The sequence below is a fragment of the Epithele typhae genome (assembly GCF_022376455.1).
Source record: "Epithele typhae strain CBS 203.58 chromosome Unknown BXZ73scaffold_4, whole genome shotgun sequence".
NCBI lineage: Eukaryota > Fungi > Basidiomycota > Agaricomycetes > Polyporales > Epitheliaceae > Epithele > Epithele typhae.
The window spans coordinates 528,376-542,833 of NW_025954195.1; the positions used below are offsets into that span (position 1 = coordinate 528,376).

The 14,458-nt window shown below is 55.8% G+C and overlaps 7 protein-coding genes across 7 annotated transcripts; 4 read left to right on the top strand and 3 right to left on the bottom strand.

Moving 5' to 3' along the window:
* Positions 1-178: 178 nt before the first annotated feature.
* Positions 179-1,031, bottom strand: BXZ73DRAFT_87557 (NADH dehydrogenase, alpha subcomplex, subunit 8; the record flags this gene model as incomplete). Its single annotated transcript, XM_048024619.1, has 5 exons — positions 179-268; positions 332-391; positions 478-550; positions 631-718; positions 875-1,031. 5 exons carry the CDS (start codon positions 1,029-1,031, stop codon positions 179-181), a joined length of 468 nt encoding a protein of 155 aa, XP_047881987.1.
* A 426-nt stretch (positions 1,032-1,457) lies between these two features.
* BXZ73DRAFT_97219 (uncharacterized protein) lies at positions 1,458-1,845 on the top strand (the record flags this gene model as incomplete). Its single annotated transcript, XM_048027295.1, has 2 exons — positions 1,458-1,647; positions 1,748-1,845. 2 exons carry the CDS (start codon positions 1,458-1,460, stop codon positions 1,843-1,845), a joined length of 288 nt encoding a protein of 95 aa, XP_047881988.1.
* Positions 1,846-2,715: 870 nt separating this feature from the next.
* BXZ73DRAFT_87558 (uncharacterized protein) lies at positions 2,716-4,596 on the top strand (the record flags this gene model as incomplete). Its single annotated transcript, XM_048024620.1, has 9 exons — positions 2,716-2,951; positions 3,010-3,095; positions 3,146-3,186; positions 3,213-3,222; positions 3,269-3,390; positions 3,442-3,553; positions 3,606-3,959; positions 4,014-4,435; positions 4,525-4,596. The coding sequence occupies 9 exons, from the start codon at positions 2,716-2,718 to the stop codon at positions 4,594-4,596; spliced, it is 1,455 nt and encodes a 484-aa protein (XP_047881989.1).
* Positions 4,597-4,885: 289 nt separating this feature from the next.
* On the top strand, positions 4,886-6,404 carry BXZ73DRAFT_87559 (Lipoyltransferase and lipoate-protein ligase; the record flags this gene model as incomplete). The annotated part of the gene is made up of 7 exons (XM_048024621.1): positions 4,886-5,034; positions 5,092-5,263; positions 5,354-5,677; positions 5,740-5,880; positions 5,937-6,008; positions 6,061-6,135; positions 6,186-6,404. The coding sequence occupies 7 exons, from the start codon at positions 4,886-4,888 to the stop codon at positions 6,402-6,404; spliced, it is 1,152 nt and encodes a 383-aa protein (XP_047881990.1).
* A 43-nt stretch (positions 6,405-6,447) lies between these two features.
* Positions 6,448-6,861, bottom strand: BXZ73DRAFT_40192 (small secreted protein; the record flags this gene model as incomplete). The annotated part of the gene is made up of 4 exons (XM_048018528.1): positions 6,448-6,513; positions 6,567-6,650; positions 6,704-6,777; positions 6,828-6,861. The coding sequence occupies 4 exons, from the start codon at positions 6,859-6,861 to the stop codon at positions 6,448-6,450; spliced, it is 258 nt and encodes an 85-aa protein (XP_047881991.1).
* Positions 6,862-7,702: 841 nt separating this feature from the next.
* Positions 7,703-9,912, bottom strand: BXZ73DRAFT_97222 (uncharacterized protein; the record flags this gene model as incomplete). The annotated part of the gene is made up of 5 exons (XM_048027296.1): positions 7,703-7,780; positions 7,871-8,418; positions 8,488-9,505; positions 9,565-9,678; positions 9,736-9,912. 5 exons carry the CDS (start codon positions 9,910-9,912, stop codon positions 7,703-7,705), a joined length of 1,935 nt encoding a protein of 644 aa, XP_047881992.1.
* A 1,820-nt stretch (positions 9,913-11,732) lies between these two features.
* BXZ73DRAFT_40721 (uncharacterized protein) lies at positions 11,733-14,131 on the top strand (the record flags this gene model as incomplete). The annotated part of the gene is made up of 4 exons (XM_048018634.1): positions 11,733-12,755; positions 12,866-12,980; positions 13,035-13,185; positions 13,237-14,131. 4 exons carry the CDS (start codon positions 11,733-11,735, stop codon positions 14,129-14,131), a joined length of 2,184 nt encoding a protein of 727 aa, XP_047881993.1.
* Positions 14,132-14,458: the final 327 nt, after the last annotated feature.

The window sequence follows — 14,458 nt, forward strand, 5'->3', positions numbered from 1 at the left end:
CGCCATTCCTCCAAACCGCCAGAGCATACGGGAAGTAACGTTCGCCCGTAATTTCAACGGCGGATTGTGGTCTTATGCAATGCGTTCTTGGGTTTTGCGGTGTGCGAAGGATCCCGCGCAGCGACGTTGGCCAGAACATATACACGGCAGCAATATAAGGATGTATTGGCAGTACGGTCTACTTCTGCACGCCAGTGTAGATGGGGTTCTTGACCTCGTGAATGGGAGTTTTGCCCTCCGGCGAACCAGGAATGGTCTTGATGAGACCCTAAAGGTCATGTGGGGGATGAATGAGACTCGGTGGTATAGACCCGGGGAACCGTCGACTCACCAACTTCTCAAACACGCACTTGTTCAAGACGCGCTCGTCTTTCCGGCACGGGTAGTACTCCTGCGTAATCGAACACGCACACGCATGAGCACCCTTCGAATGATCGACTGGTCGAGCACGACCGAACATCAAGACAGACTACGCACCTGGTTGTTGTACTCTAAGCAAGTCCAGTGCTTCTCGAACTCGGCCATGCAGTTCTCCCTCAACTTGGTGATGCTGAACACAGCGCAGTCAATTGACATGAGGTGTTCTCGTTAGTGGAGTGCGAAGGTTGAATTAAGCACAGCAGCACGTACAGGTCCTGCGCACAGCGCGTCACTCGCCGGCCCTCCTTCAAACAATGCGCGGGATCGCGATTTTCGGACTTGCAGAGCATGAAGTCCTCTATTGCGGGAGAGTTCGGTGTGTCAGCTCACTTGCACGTACCGTTCACCGTCCAAACCTAAGTGAACAACTGTCCCTCCAACCGCGAATCTCTTTCCTTCGTCTTTGCTCCACCCAATTCGCCTCAACGCTTCGTAGAGCACCTGGGACACGTACCATTATAGTCCTTACAGTACGCCCCGAGGAAGAATGCAGCACTCTTGAGAGGTGCGCTCGTCGCGCCGAGTTCCTGCACCTTGGGGACGCTCGGAGGGAGAGGGTTGGGGTCCACATACGGCTTCTTGGCCGATGCCGGGTCGTTGAATGTGCTCATGGCGGCGCTGGCGGGAAGCCGGGTGAGCAAGAGAGGTGAACCGCCGTAACCGCCCGAGTGTGACTGGCCTTGCTCAGCTTGGGCGCTTCGTGGCACCCGAGGTCCCAGTGGGGACACGTGCTTTGCGCGACATCGAGAGCCACTTTGGACGCGTCTCTACGTCTCCGCCCTTTGTGCTACGTCCATCACGAAGAAGCCATCATCATGGTAGGTCTATCTCCTTAGAGCGGTCACGAAGTCGCTCTGATGCATTTTCTGTAGCCCCCAAAGACTCAGCCAAAAGTCTTCATCCTTCTCCTCAAGACCCACAAGCTCACCGTACTCATCACTATCCCGAGTACGTCCACGGTGGACGCCTTGAAGACCGAGGCACTCGAAGCCCTGCAGTCATGCGTATTGGATGCTCCCAATCCACGCATTGACGCCATGGATGAAGATATGTCAGAGTGGACCGTGCCGAAGGTCGCGTCGCTGGACGACTTTGAGCTCGCAAAGGCCATCAAAGAGAAAGGACGACCCACGGAGAAATATGAGACGTTGGACGGCAGCACACAGCTCAAAGGCACGCTTGTGAACTGGGAGCCTGTATTTGTCCAATTCAAGGATACTGACTCTGGTGAGTGCATGTTTGTGATGCTTGACATCGACTACATACGTATGAATCCTCCCTGTCGTGTCGTGCACGCGTACAATGCATTATCCCGTTTGGCATGCAGGCAAACTACTTCCTGTGAAAGTGTTGTCCCCTCCAGTCTACCCCGAAGAAGAAGAGGCTCCATCGAACGACAAAGGGAAGAGGAAAGCCGTCGAATAGGCCTTTTACTCGCGTGTCTTTCGGCTACCTGTGCTATCGCGTCGCCCCGCACGTCTTTGAAGCCGTTGCATTATTCCATATGTAACATAGGATCAATTACAACTGTCTACCTGACCTGCAGCGAGACTTCAGGCTGGGGGCGCATTCTGCCAACGTTGTGGTGCGATAGGTAGGAGAGCCGCGGCCACACGACGTCCCTCTTCCGCGAGTAGATTGTATGTCGAGCAGGCGTTTCTCTGGGGAGCTGGCTAAGATGTATGGTCGCGGGGCGGAGCTGCCTGTACGCACTGTGCTCATGACGTCCACCTGGATTCCCATGTTATTCAAGTACTGCCGTAATGAAGGCGGCAACATCTCTGCTTTGGACCCTGTTCCAAGTAACAAAAGTTCTACCAGCCGGTAACGTTCACGTCAACTCGGAACACCGAGAAGACACAGTTGCTTCTCACCTGGTTTGGGGACGATCGCTTCGAAGAGCCCAAGGTGAGCGGTGTCCAGCCGTCCCAGACCGTTTCCGGGACATTCCAAAGGAAGACCTTTCCTTCGACAAAAACACAAGCAGACGGTATCACGTGGCCATCTGCCAGATAGATGCCCTCCGGCGTGACGTTCTCCACCTGCACCGCGAGCTGCTCCCCCGCCAGGATATTGGTGAGCCCACTGTGGTCGGTGGGCCTTCGTCGCGCGTGCGACGCATGGAAAGGCCGCGCGTGACGTGTTTGCACCAGCACTCTTGATTGCCTGAGAACAGAGGAAGCAGCCGGACGAAGGAGGGAGAACATGGCGGTTTGGACTCTGTCGCGGTTCAGCGCGTCATGGGCGATCGCCCTTGTGGCGTCGGCGCCTGCACCCTGTTGACCTCCGACCGCCATGGCCGCCTCTGCAGCTGACGTTCGAAGCATCCTCTCCATTCCCAGCGCCGCGGCGTCAGGGAGTACACCTGCCCCGAAGAAGACGCAAGCGAGCGAACGTACCCGCAAGCCAGAGGGCATCCCAAGGGAACTGTACGCCCTCATCGGCCCTTCTGCGCCTACCCTCGCTGCCCAGTTCGCAAAACCTCAACTCAAGCAGAAACCCAATCTCGGTGGCGGAAGGAAGGTCAAATGGTACGTAGCTGAGTTCAATGCAACGCACGAGGTCTTGCACTGACGGCGTGCGGTGTAGGGAATGGCGTCCGTTTAAGAACGGCGCGAGGTCGGACGAACTGCGACTCTCGCACTGGGTGAAGTCAAGTGAGGATCCCGAGACCGGTATGCACTACAGCCCCACATCATACTCTGATATCTCAAGAATTTTGCAGAGTATCACTTCGCCAAATACAATATCTCCACACCGTCCTACGTTACTCTCAAGAGGATTACTCTCAGTACTTAGAAGGTATGTGCCCCACACGTGCCCCTTTCCTCAGCTTAGGTATGTGTAGACCCGGACTGGACGAAGGAGGAAACAGACTACCTCTTCGGCTTGATGCGCGAGTACGATGGTCGGTTTTTTGTGGTCCATGACCGTTATGAGTCCCCGAACAGAAAGGAGCGGACAATTGAGGTACGCCTTCGTTCAGGACACCTCTGTATAATCTTCTCAACATGCCTGTAGGATATCAAAGACCGTTACTTCAGTGTATGCCGCAAGCTAGTTCGCAATCGTGCCTGGCTCGGAGATGAACACAGCAAAGCAGCTCTAATTGCGTCTTTATCATATGACAAGCGTAAGAGGCACAGTCGATGGTGGCTGCATTTACATGCTCAAAAATGAATCAGATCGTGAGAACACTCGAAAGAGATACGTGAAGTCTTTGGAGAACCGAACTCCGGAGCAGATAGCAGAAGAAGACGCGCTATATCTTGAACTCGAGAAGCTCAAGGAGAACGAGCGCAGGTTCAAGAAAGACCGGGACGAGCTTCTACGCACCCTGTGTGGTATTGAATCCGGTCTGCCTGATATCCGAGAAGACGATGAAGCGCTACTTGGACCTCTCAACGAGGTCAAAAAGAAGAAAAAGGGCGTATCAAGCAGCGTAGAGCCTCAAACACCCGTCACACCCGCCAGTGCGACTGTCATTGCACTTCCACAACCACAACCCAAGAAGTCGACTGCCAAGTCCGCCGCTTACGGTGCGCATTTTTTACATTCCCGATGTTGCTGAAAGTTAAGCGAGCTTGTCATAGATGCACTTCATTGTATCGTCAGAACAGACACCGACCACCCCACAACGAAGGCCGCCCATCAACCCGCACATCTTAGGAGTTACAAGATCGCCCAGCCGAAGCAAGGCGCTCAGTCTCGGGTCCCTCAGCTTCTTGGGGAACTCGGTGTCACCACTGGTCGTCTCGTCATGCCCACTCGTGACAACTTAGCAAAATATGCCGCTCTCGTCGATGCAGCGCAGCAACTCATCGAGCTGAAGAAAGCTGTTGACAAGCAGGAGCAAGACATTCGTGTTTCTCAGGCACGACTGGCGACCCTCCGTGGTGAGGATGCTGGGGGTGACAGCAAAGAAGTGCCACAAACGCCTATGGAAATAGACAATGGTGCAGACGGAGAAGCTGAGGCCGAAGGGGAGGGCGAAAGCAATCGGGCCCAGTCTGTTGTGAGCACTCGCAGCGCAAGAAGTCGCAAACAGGCATGTCATTTCTTCGTTCACTCGTCTGATCCACAACTTATCCCTGAGACTATTAGGGCCGTCGTTCAATGTCCATTTCTTCGGTAGACACTGCTGGTGGTAGCGTCAAACGGCAGAAGCAGAGATAATGCTCTTCGTTACTTCGTTGTATGATGTTGTATTTGCTTCTTGTGTATGTGTATATCGCTATCGACGTTCTCTTGTTCTATGCTGCCAAAGTCCGAGAACACCGGAAAGTGAAATGCGGGCCCTGTAGCGCGTCTCGGTCTTGCGACGGTCCCGACGTCACGCGTCTGACTGCCTTGCCTTGCACCACACTCTGCTGGACATCCCGACACTTGGCCTGTATAGTGTTGCGTCGCGGACTTTTACTGGGCGTTGCACCAACCATTGCTCAGTTCTCCAGATAGCCAACGCATGCTATTCACCTTCACACGCACATTCCATGCCTCGCGCACAGTGCTGCATCTTCGACGACATGCGTCCACCTCACTGCTCTCACCCAACCATTCCATCTACGTCTCAAGCTCCACCAATCCCTACTTCAACTTGACTTTCGAAGACTGGTGTGCGCGATGCTTCCCCGTGTAATGCCGAAGCTCAATGCGCCCCCATTCATCCAGGCTGTTCCGGCACAAGTCTCCGGAGAAGCCCATGCTGCTGCTCTACCGCGACGATCCTTGCGTCGTCGTCGGACGGAACCAGAACCCGTGGAAGGAGGTGAACCTGCGCGCGGCCCACGAGGCCGGCATCCCGTTCATACGGCGGTTCAGCGGAGGGGGCACGGTGTACCACGTATGTCCGTCCGTCTGCCGACCCCTCCAGCGCTGCGTCCCCGCGCGCACATGTGGGTAAGTACTCATGTATCTGCGCGCGTTGCTACAGGACCTCGGCAACACGAACTTCTCGATCCACCTCCCGCGCGCGACGTTCGACCGTCACGCGACCGCGCAGGTCGTGCTCCGCGCGGTACGCTCTCTCGGTGTGGACGCGACGGTGAACGACCGGAACGACATATGCGTGGGCAAGGACAAGATACGTCTTATTCTTTCCGTGACTCGCGCGGTTCTGCGTTCGGCTGACGGTCGTTTGGACATTTACGTCTCGGGCTCGGCGTACAAGATCGTGAAGGACCGAGCGTACCACCACGGGACGATGCTCATTTCTACGCGTCTGGACACTCTCGGGGAACTGTTGCGCTCTGGGAAGGTGGGTATGCGCATGCACGGCGGCGGATACGGCGCGGTCTCGCTGAAGACAGTAACACGCAGGACACGATGGAGACTCGCGGCATCGCTTCGGTGCGGTCGCCGGTGTGTAACCTGCAGCAGCACGGCGCACAAGTGAGCCACGAGGAGTTCGTGAACGCGGTGGTGAACGCGTTCCGGGAAGAGTATGGGGTGGTGGAGAAGGTGAGGAGCCTACACTGGGAGTGTGCACGACTTTGCGTTGACAGGGTAACACGCAGGTGCACGCCGTCGATGATACAGGTGGCGCTCAGAACATTGAGTACATTCGGAAGGGAATGGCGGAATTGAAGGCAAGTCGTACGGAGATGAACATGCGTGGCAGGCGTTGACTTGGTTGGCCAGACTTGGGATTGGGCCTTCGGTCAGACTCCAGAGTTCACGTACAAGATTGAGAACACATTCCCTTGGGGCACAGTGGTAAGTGAAACGCGCAGGATACACACCATAGAGCTCAGTGACCCTTGCAGAAGGCGGAGTTCCTGTCGAAACATGGCGTCATTCTCTCTTGTGTGCTGTACCCGCCTGAGGGTGCAGAGGAATCGGTGAAGTCGGGTCTTGCGCTAATGTCGATGGTGTTGGAGGGGCAGCGGTACGGCGCAGCAGATGACAGACCGAGGTCTTTGGCGCGTGACAGCGAGGACTTGTGGGCAGTGTGGGATTGGCTGAGGAAAGCAATGGACAGCTAGTGGAGTAGTGCGAGAGCAGAATCTATTGCGGCTTGCTAGTACATTAAGCCACCCGCTCGGTGTACCAGGCACTGTTGGTCGCGAATTCTTTCGGCGCGAAAGGTTCGGTCTATGCAACATGTGAGATAAATCCAACGAAAGCACGCGGAAGTCATAACGCACCGACTGTCCTCGGTTGTGCCCAGTCAACCGCCTGTCCCGCTCCATCATCATCTCGTCCCATGGATCGATGCCGTGGCGGACGGGCTATGTTACGATCATGTGAGCTAAGCTCGTGTGGACGGTCTTCATGAACGCACCTTGCCCTGGTTCTGCAGTCGCTTAGAAGTGTTCAAAAGCGTGCCCGTGGCACCGAACATGACCGTTACGAGCCCTGAAACCAGACTTAACTTCTGCGATACCCTCCTCGACTTCCACACGCACCGAAGGGAATGAGAGTCTCCCATGGGACAGGCATGGTGGACGATTGGTGTAATGGATAGAGGTGAGCAACACTTGCCTCCGCACTCAATCCTGCGCGCGCCGTCTCCCGCGTGTTTGCACGGCTTTGCCCGGGCGTTGCTGCACCCGTCCGCGGGCCGCTCGAGGCCGCTGGCTGCCAAACCGGGTACCTTCGTCACGCCCATTGCCGGAGCATGCAAATAGTACACAACATGGTCCGTGCGCTGCCTCTCCGAAGTATATACACCGTGCTCGGCCGTGGCTGATTCCTTACCACTCTGGCCTTTTGGCTTAGATCAAGTGTAGTATCTGTTCTTAATAGTTTAACCACTATTATGGAGGCACCGCCTCCATTATTGGTTATCTAATTTTTGCCGCCCTTGTTCCGCGAGCTCTGCTTGCAACTCGCGGGCGCGATGACCTTGCCACTGCACTACCGGCTTGAGTCGTCGGGGGATCTCCTTTGTTTCTTTGGCTTTGTTTTGTTACCTGCCAGTTGGCAAGGTAGCTAGCAAGGTCAAATGGATGAAGTTCTCTTTTTTGGTTGTTCGTTGCTGACATAGAATATCGTCAACGGTCATGCTCTGTTCATAGTTTTAAAAATAGGGAGTGTATGACATTAATCTCCAGTCTTTGATAATGTTGATGACTTTCATATTTTGAGTCGTCAATATCTTCAAATGTCGAAGTCATGAACATTTGAACATCAATCTGTGTGGCCATTGACATAATTTACAATGGGTGTGGGTCTACGACAATGCTACAAAGTTGGAAATGCAAATGAGGAAGAGTTTGCGACAGTGTTATGTGCTATGTGTCAAGTGTGGATGATGTCTAAGGATGCTGCTGAACTTCTGTCACTTCGCCTTTGAGGCCTTAGCAGCCTGAGTGTTTGCCACCGCCTTCCCCTTTGAGCCCACACTAGACTTCTTTGTCTGCAATGGCAGTCGCTCCTTATGCGCCAAAGGCTCACGAACAACTGTCGGACGCGATGTTGTCCTCGTTCTCGTAGTGGGTGCACGTACGGTGCCTTGGCTGTCGCCGCGCTTCGGCGCGGGACGGGGAACCCGCCCACCCGCAGCGACACGCTTGCGCTTCGCACCAGACGAGCTGTCGCTGGGCACGTACTCCTCGCCGTCCTCGCCCTTCGCCCGCTTCTCCGCGCGTTCGCCGTCCGAGTCCGAGTCCGAGTTCGATAGAAGCGTCGCCTGCACGGCCTGGCCCTTCCGCCTGCCGACAGTGCCCACGCGCGAGGAGGCGCGGGATGAGGAGCGCATCGTGGCACCGCCAGCTGCAGCGACCTTCTTGCGCGCAGGGACGTTGAGCGAGAACCGGACCTCGTCCTCGGCGTAGCGCGGCGGGAGGCGACGCTTCTTGCCCGCGAGGGACGGCGCGTCGCCGGCGGGAATCGGGGCGGGCTTTGAGCTCTCGTGGAGTCGGTGGGGGAGATGGGGGAGGTGAGGCTCGTCGACGCGCGCGATGCGCTGCGCGAGAACGTACGGAGCGAGGACCCGTTGTCCGTCGTGCTGAGTGCGGTGGAACGGCTTGCCATGCTGTCGAGTGAGAGCGTCGCCTGGACGGCTGTATGCGGAGCGCGCGGGGTACGGGGGGAGGGGGCGTGAGCATCAGGTCGTCGAGGTACTCCTCGTCGTCCCGGTATTGGCGCCGCGAGAAGGGGGTGCGTAGGGTCGTGTCGTGTCGTCGTCTTCATCGTCGTCTTCGTTCATGGGAATGTCGGTGTCCGCGGCCCGCGCTGTCGCCGGAGTCTCGTCCACGCTCATCTCCGTCTCAGAGTCGCGTCGTGGCCGGTCATTAATGTGTGTGGTGGTGGATGATGTATGCTGCGTTTGAGTGTGTTGAACCCCTTTCATGCGGTTTTCGTCGCTCGAGTCGCCATCGGAGCCGGGGTTCGGGGGCTCACGCGGCAACAGGAGCGACCTGCGAAAACCCTGCTGGGTCTCGGGGGTCTCTTCGTCGCTGTCTTCCTCTTCAATCCCCGCGAACTGCATACCGGGTCGTACCGGTTTCGGTGCAGCTATAGGCTCCCCGAGGTATGGTAGTCGTGAAGACGGGGCCAAAGGAGTCGGCGGGTAGGCGGCAGGGAAGGGCGGGTACTGGCGCCAGTCGTCGGAGCCAGGAGATCCAGCGGCTAGATGACGTTCCTGTGCTTCAATGGGAGGGGTCGGGAGACCCGTGCGCGAGCTGAAGCCGGCTTCATCGTCGTTGTCCATGTTGTATGCGCTAACAGGAGGCCGCCATATCTTCTGTGTCGGCGTGTCCGCATCGGACCGTTGAATGGTCGAGCAAGTCTGAGGCACGGAAGTAGTGGAGTTATCGCGCGCCGCGCTGGGTCTATCGGTGGTGATGAGCTCTGAGACGTAAGCACGATGATTTGCCGGGCGGGGTACGGCGGGCTCATCTTGGTGCCATGTTTGCGGGTCTGCCTGAGGCGGGTCGTAGGCCGTGAACCAGGGACGGTACCACTTGTTGAACCGGGCGAGTAGCCGGTAGTAGTAGTCGAGAACGTAGTTGACCGGGATAGACGCTATAAGGATGAGGAGATCGGCGAACGAGAACAGGCATGCAAACAGGGCATCGAGCGGCGCGGTGTACGGCTTGATCAGGGGGCGGATTACATGAAGATATACCGGCTCCGCTCCCTGCAATGCGAACAAACGATCGGCTCATAACCACCATGAAGCGACTGATCATTACACACCTTCGCACGGGTCATGAGAAAGAAAAGGATGAACAATGACTTGATCTCGCTGTAGAAGGGAACGACCAAGTAGACGAAGACTTCTGCCCATCGTTCATAGATGATGAAGCACGCCTATGCCGCCCGGCCCATTGAGGAGAGTGTCAGGACACAGGAGGAAGCAGCACGTACCCACACAAGCCACACGGTCATGCACCCTTTCATGGCGCGTTTTCGTTGGCTCATGGCGCGTACGCTAGGTTGACCACCATTTCGCGAGGAGGGTGGGGGTAGGCGCAACGTCTTGAACGTCTCAAAGACATTCAAAAATACGTAGGCCAGCCGGAGAACCGGCACCACAAGGGGCATCGCAGAGTGTTGAACGGCAGATCACCAGAACAAGCTCGTGAGTCGAGGGACAGGTGAACGCCGAGTGGGGTGTGGTGGTGGAGGCTCAAAAGGTCATGCGACGGTGTGTTTCGGGGGGCTGGGTGCAGCAGTCAAAGGGGGATGGACGTGAAGAAAGGGATGGTGGGGAAAGGCTGCAGGAGAAGTGAGTGGAAAACGACGGAAGGCGTCTCAAATACGGGGTCCAAGTCCGAGCCGCCGCCCACGCAGGCGTCAAGTCGCGCCCGACGCGTGCCTCCAGCGAGGCCAAAACACGGGGACCATTACCTAACCCGCGTCAGTACCGCCCTCGCGCTGAGACTGCCAACTTCCGCCTCTCTGACCGACTTCGTTTTGCTTAAGTCGTCCGTGTCCTGGCATTCGGGTGACGTGCACAGCGATCTATATTTCGGCGACGAATAGATCTCCCGAGGGCCTTCCCGTCAATATTGCAAGCGCATTGTCAAGGGAAGAGGCACCAGGGAAGAAAGTAGAGCACGCCGCCGCACAGTGTGGTGGGTGTTTAGCGGTACTTATTTGTCATACATTACGCCGGAAGCGTGGCTCAGGGACCCCGCCTTGCGCTTTCCCTGGTGCCGTCTCTCGCTGCGCTCAACAATGCGGACGACCGCGACAAGGATATTCACGTAGACGATGGATTCCCTGGCCAGTAAGATGCTTTGTTTCTTCGCTTTGGATTTCAGCTAACTGTCGAACCCGCTTCTAGTCTCCGCGGCAGTTACTATGCGACCGATATGTATGCGCGCTTTGCAATGATCCACTTGGTTCACGTCAATGCTTTCAGGCTGCTCGCTACGTGCACCTTTGCCCAGAATCACTTGCACCGGACCAGGTTCCGGCATACGACCGTCCCTCTCCCTCTGACGCCTGCCTACCACCCCGCCAGCCGGTAAGCCCCATTTTAGACTGGCAATCCGCCTTTCCTCCGACCTCTGCTCACCACAACTTGATCAAGCCCGCTAGGTTCCCAGGACTCGGTATGTTTCCCTTGTGCGTCTTCGTCTTTACCTACAGACGAGCACTCAGTAGATGACGCTGTACTCGCTCAGCAAAGTTGGGAGTTTGTACAGCATGAATCATACCTCCGGGGTTTCGGCGAGGGTAGAGTGAACCTGGTAGCGAACAGCGGCAAGAAGTAGGTTGAAATTGATGTGAGTTACGACGCATAACCCGCGAGATTTGACGTCAAACATGTACCCATGCTCTAAGCGGGACGTTCGCGAGCATCGGGCAGATATATAACTGCCCGCTGACGTTCTTAAGACATGGTAGATGAGAAACTTGTGATGTCTCAACCGGTGCGCCGGAGCCTGCGTCGGACCAGGGCCACAAGCGCCTGCAATAAGAACGTGGCGAACCGGCTTGTCCACGACTCTTCATCCGTCTGCTCTTCTTTCTTCAGCATGTCTGACCCATATACTTTCCCCTACTACAATGCGTCTATGGCCCTCGACCCAGCCTTAGAACACACACGGAATTTCCACTGTCCAGTTCTGGATGACGACGATCTCGAAACATTGGCGGAAGGATGCATTGGGTACACGGTCGGTCCGATGCCCTTCCATCACTTTGTGGGCGAATATATCACTCCACAAGAAGAGGTGGTAGAGGAGGAGGACGGTGAGCGTGTGGCGATCCTTGTCGCATCGCCGCCGGACGCCACGGATAGTCTCTCTCCTCGTCACGCTTTCAGTTCCACCATATGGAATTCTGAAACGTTCACTGGCAGATTGACGCACTTGGTAAGCTCTTTTACTGTTGTACAGGGCACGCCGCTGAGTATGACGCTACAGTTAAAGGCACTCAACAGAACGACAACGAACAAGTCTCGTTGCCCAGGCCTCGTCTTTCGTCCGGGCGCGCCCTCTGGAACAGACAACGGCAAACCTCACATTTGCTGCTATATCAAAGACAATTTAGACTTAGTCGATCGCCTTCCAGCTTTGTCTCGTGTGGATCTCGGATACCTCGACATGTTCATACAAGTGTATCCCCATCCATCCGACGATTTCTTCGCCGACCCCCCGCTCGACGAGTCCAGCGACAGTGCACCGGAAGGATGGGAGTTCATGGCTGCTTACGGTGATAAAGACCAGAAGAAACTTAGACGCAGGGCTCACGGTCAGCACATATCTCTCGTCCACGAAGTACTCGCTCGGCAACACCGACGATGTCTATACACCGCTATTCTATGTGGCCATAACATACGTCTCTTGCGATGGGAACGCGGTGGATGCGTAGTCACCCAGTCACTTGATATCTCAACCGCTGCAGAGGGCTTCTGTACTTTCTTATGGCACTTCTCACATGCATCACCGGCGAGGCGAGGCTTCGACACGTCCGTGGGATGGGCCTCTCAAGAAGCGGAAACGGTATTCCGAACAGCGATCACTGATCACGTTGCTGCCCAGCTTCAAGTCGAGGGCGAAGACTTGGTCAAGGCGGTCTCGGAGCATTACGAGCCTGGGAATGTCAAGATTCTTACAGTTCTAGGGTATCGCCTCCCCTCCTTACCGGTCAACATTCACAATTACATCGTGTCGAGGCCCGTTATCACTCCAACACATCTGCGTACCAGAGGCACTAGAGGATACTGGGCTATTGATGTGGACACCCTCGATGTTGTCTTCGTCAAGGATACATGGTGGTTCCACGGCAACGACGGACCGGAAGGCAATCTCATCGAACGTCTCAATAGGGCTGGTGTGGACTTTGTGCCCTCGTTCGTCTGGCATGGTGTTGTCCCCACTACCTCAACCGAGGATGGACGCATTTACGAAGGTGAGCACTCCGGCCCCCGACGCGTTTATGGGGTCGCTTATGGCCGGCCCACAGATTTGGAGTACGATATCCAACGTACTTGGACAAAGGAGGCTTCGTATCAACCTTGGGCTTCCACGATGACAGGGGAAAGGTGTCGTTGTCCCGGCAAGTACACTATCGACTGGTGGTCGGCACTGTCGGTTATGGAATCCAGCGGTTTAGTGGAACGTCGGAGTTGTTGCACGCAACTTACGATGTCTTCCATGGTAAGCGCATGTTTCTCAATCATCGTCTCATCTCGTATATTAACGTCTGCTTAGCGATGATACAGGCTTTGGCGAAGGTCTCTATGCTACATCGAGATATCAGCGTCGGGAACATCATCATCGTCCGAGAGAACGCGCAACCCCTGAGAAGAGGTTATCTCATCGACTGGGATGCTTCGCTACCAGCCGATGAAGAAGGCAATGTGTAGAACTCGGTCTTGGGGTCAGTGCAGGCGGCTGCGGCGTATCTCGTCAGCAAATGGCTAATCAATGTCGCTTTTCGTTTCAAGGGGACCTATATGTTTGCCTCTCGCCAGCTTGCCGCCATTGGAGACAGTTCGCATTCTAGGTTGCAAGACGACATGGAATCTCTGCTATACGTGATCCTGTACTGCGCCTTCCTCTGGCTTCCTCACACCGCACCCGAGGAGAGGCTGAAGACCTCTGTATACATGATGTTCGAGCGCGATTGTGCCGAACGTGGGATTGCCAACGGTGCTGCCAAGCTCAGCAACGCCGTCAGCCGTATACACACATCGGGCTTTGACTGGCCGCCTCTATTTCGGGAGTGGTTGGACGAGGCATTGGGGTACAACGGGCCGCAACATCAAGAGCGATACCAAGACAAATGGGATGATCCAGTCCACTTGGACACCTATTGGGGCAATTTCTTGAAGAGTCACGAAAGCGACTTGCCTGTCGACGATCGCACAGAGCACGATAATTCCCGAGTTGCTGGAGTAGAGGATCCTTCTCGGAAGCGTCCACGAGAATCCCCATCCTCTTCCAGAGAAGGCTCTGCGCCTCCTCCGAAAGACCAAGCTCTCCGGATCTCACCTGCGCCTCCACCACCTGAGGACGACGGCCCCGCGGGTGACGCAACTGAGAATATCGACCCACCTCTCGCAATTCCCGCTGATACTTCTAAGCCCATACGTCGTAGTATCAGATTACTGAACAAACTTCGTATGGCCACGAACTCAGTCGGAGAAGCAGCTACCCTCGTTCGCAACAATTCAGGTCGGCCGCAGCGCAGGGGGGAGGTTTTAGGCGTAATCCGACGCGTGGTGCAACACAATAGCGGCGTTCTCTCTTGTTCTAGTGTCCTCATCTGTATACGATCGTCTAGCAACACCCGCATCATCGAATGATAATAAAACGGCCCTCTTACCCGTGTGACGTGTCTCGACGTTCAGGAAATAGACCGAGAGGCGAGGGTATCCTCGTCAGAACGTGAAAGGTCGATATGTAGGGATGAAATCGTCGGATGGTGTAAATGTCAGAACCAAGTGGTTGAGCCTGGCCTCGCGGCGATGGTCGACTCCAAGGTGCATTACATAATCCGCGTCTAGGATCAGGCCACAGCGCTCAAGCGCTCACCTCTGCCACGCCCACTGCCGCCCGGGCTCTCGCATTGCGACTCTGATCTCGCTCTTCTCGTCTTCTCCTCTGACTCGCTCTTCTCGTTATCCCCACCC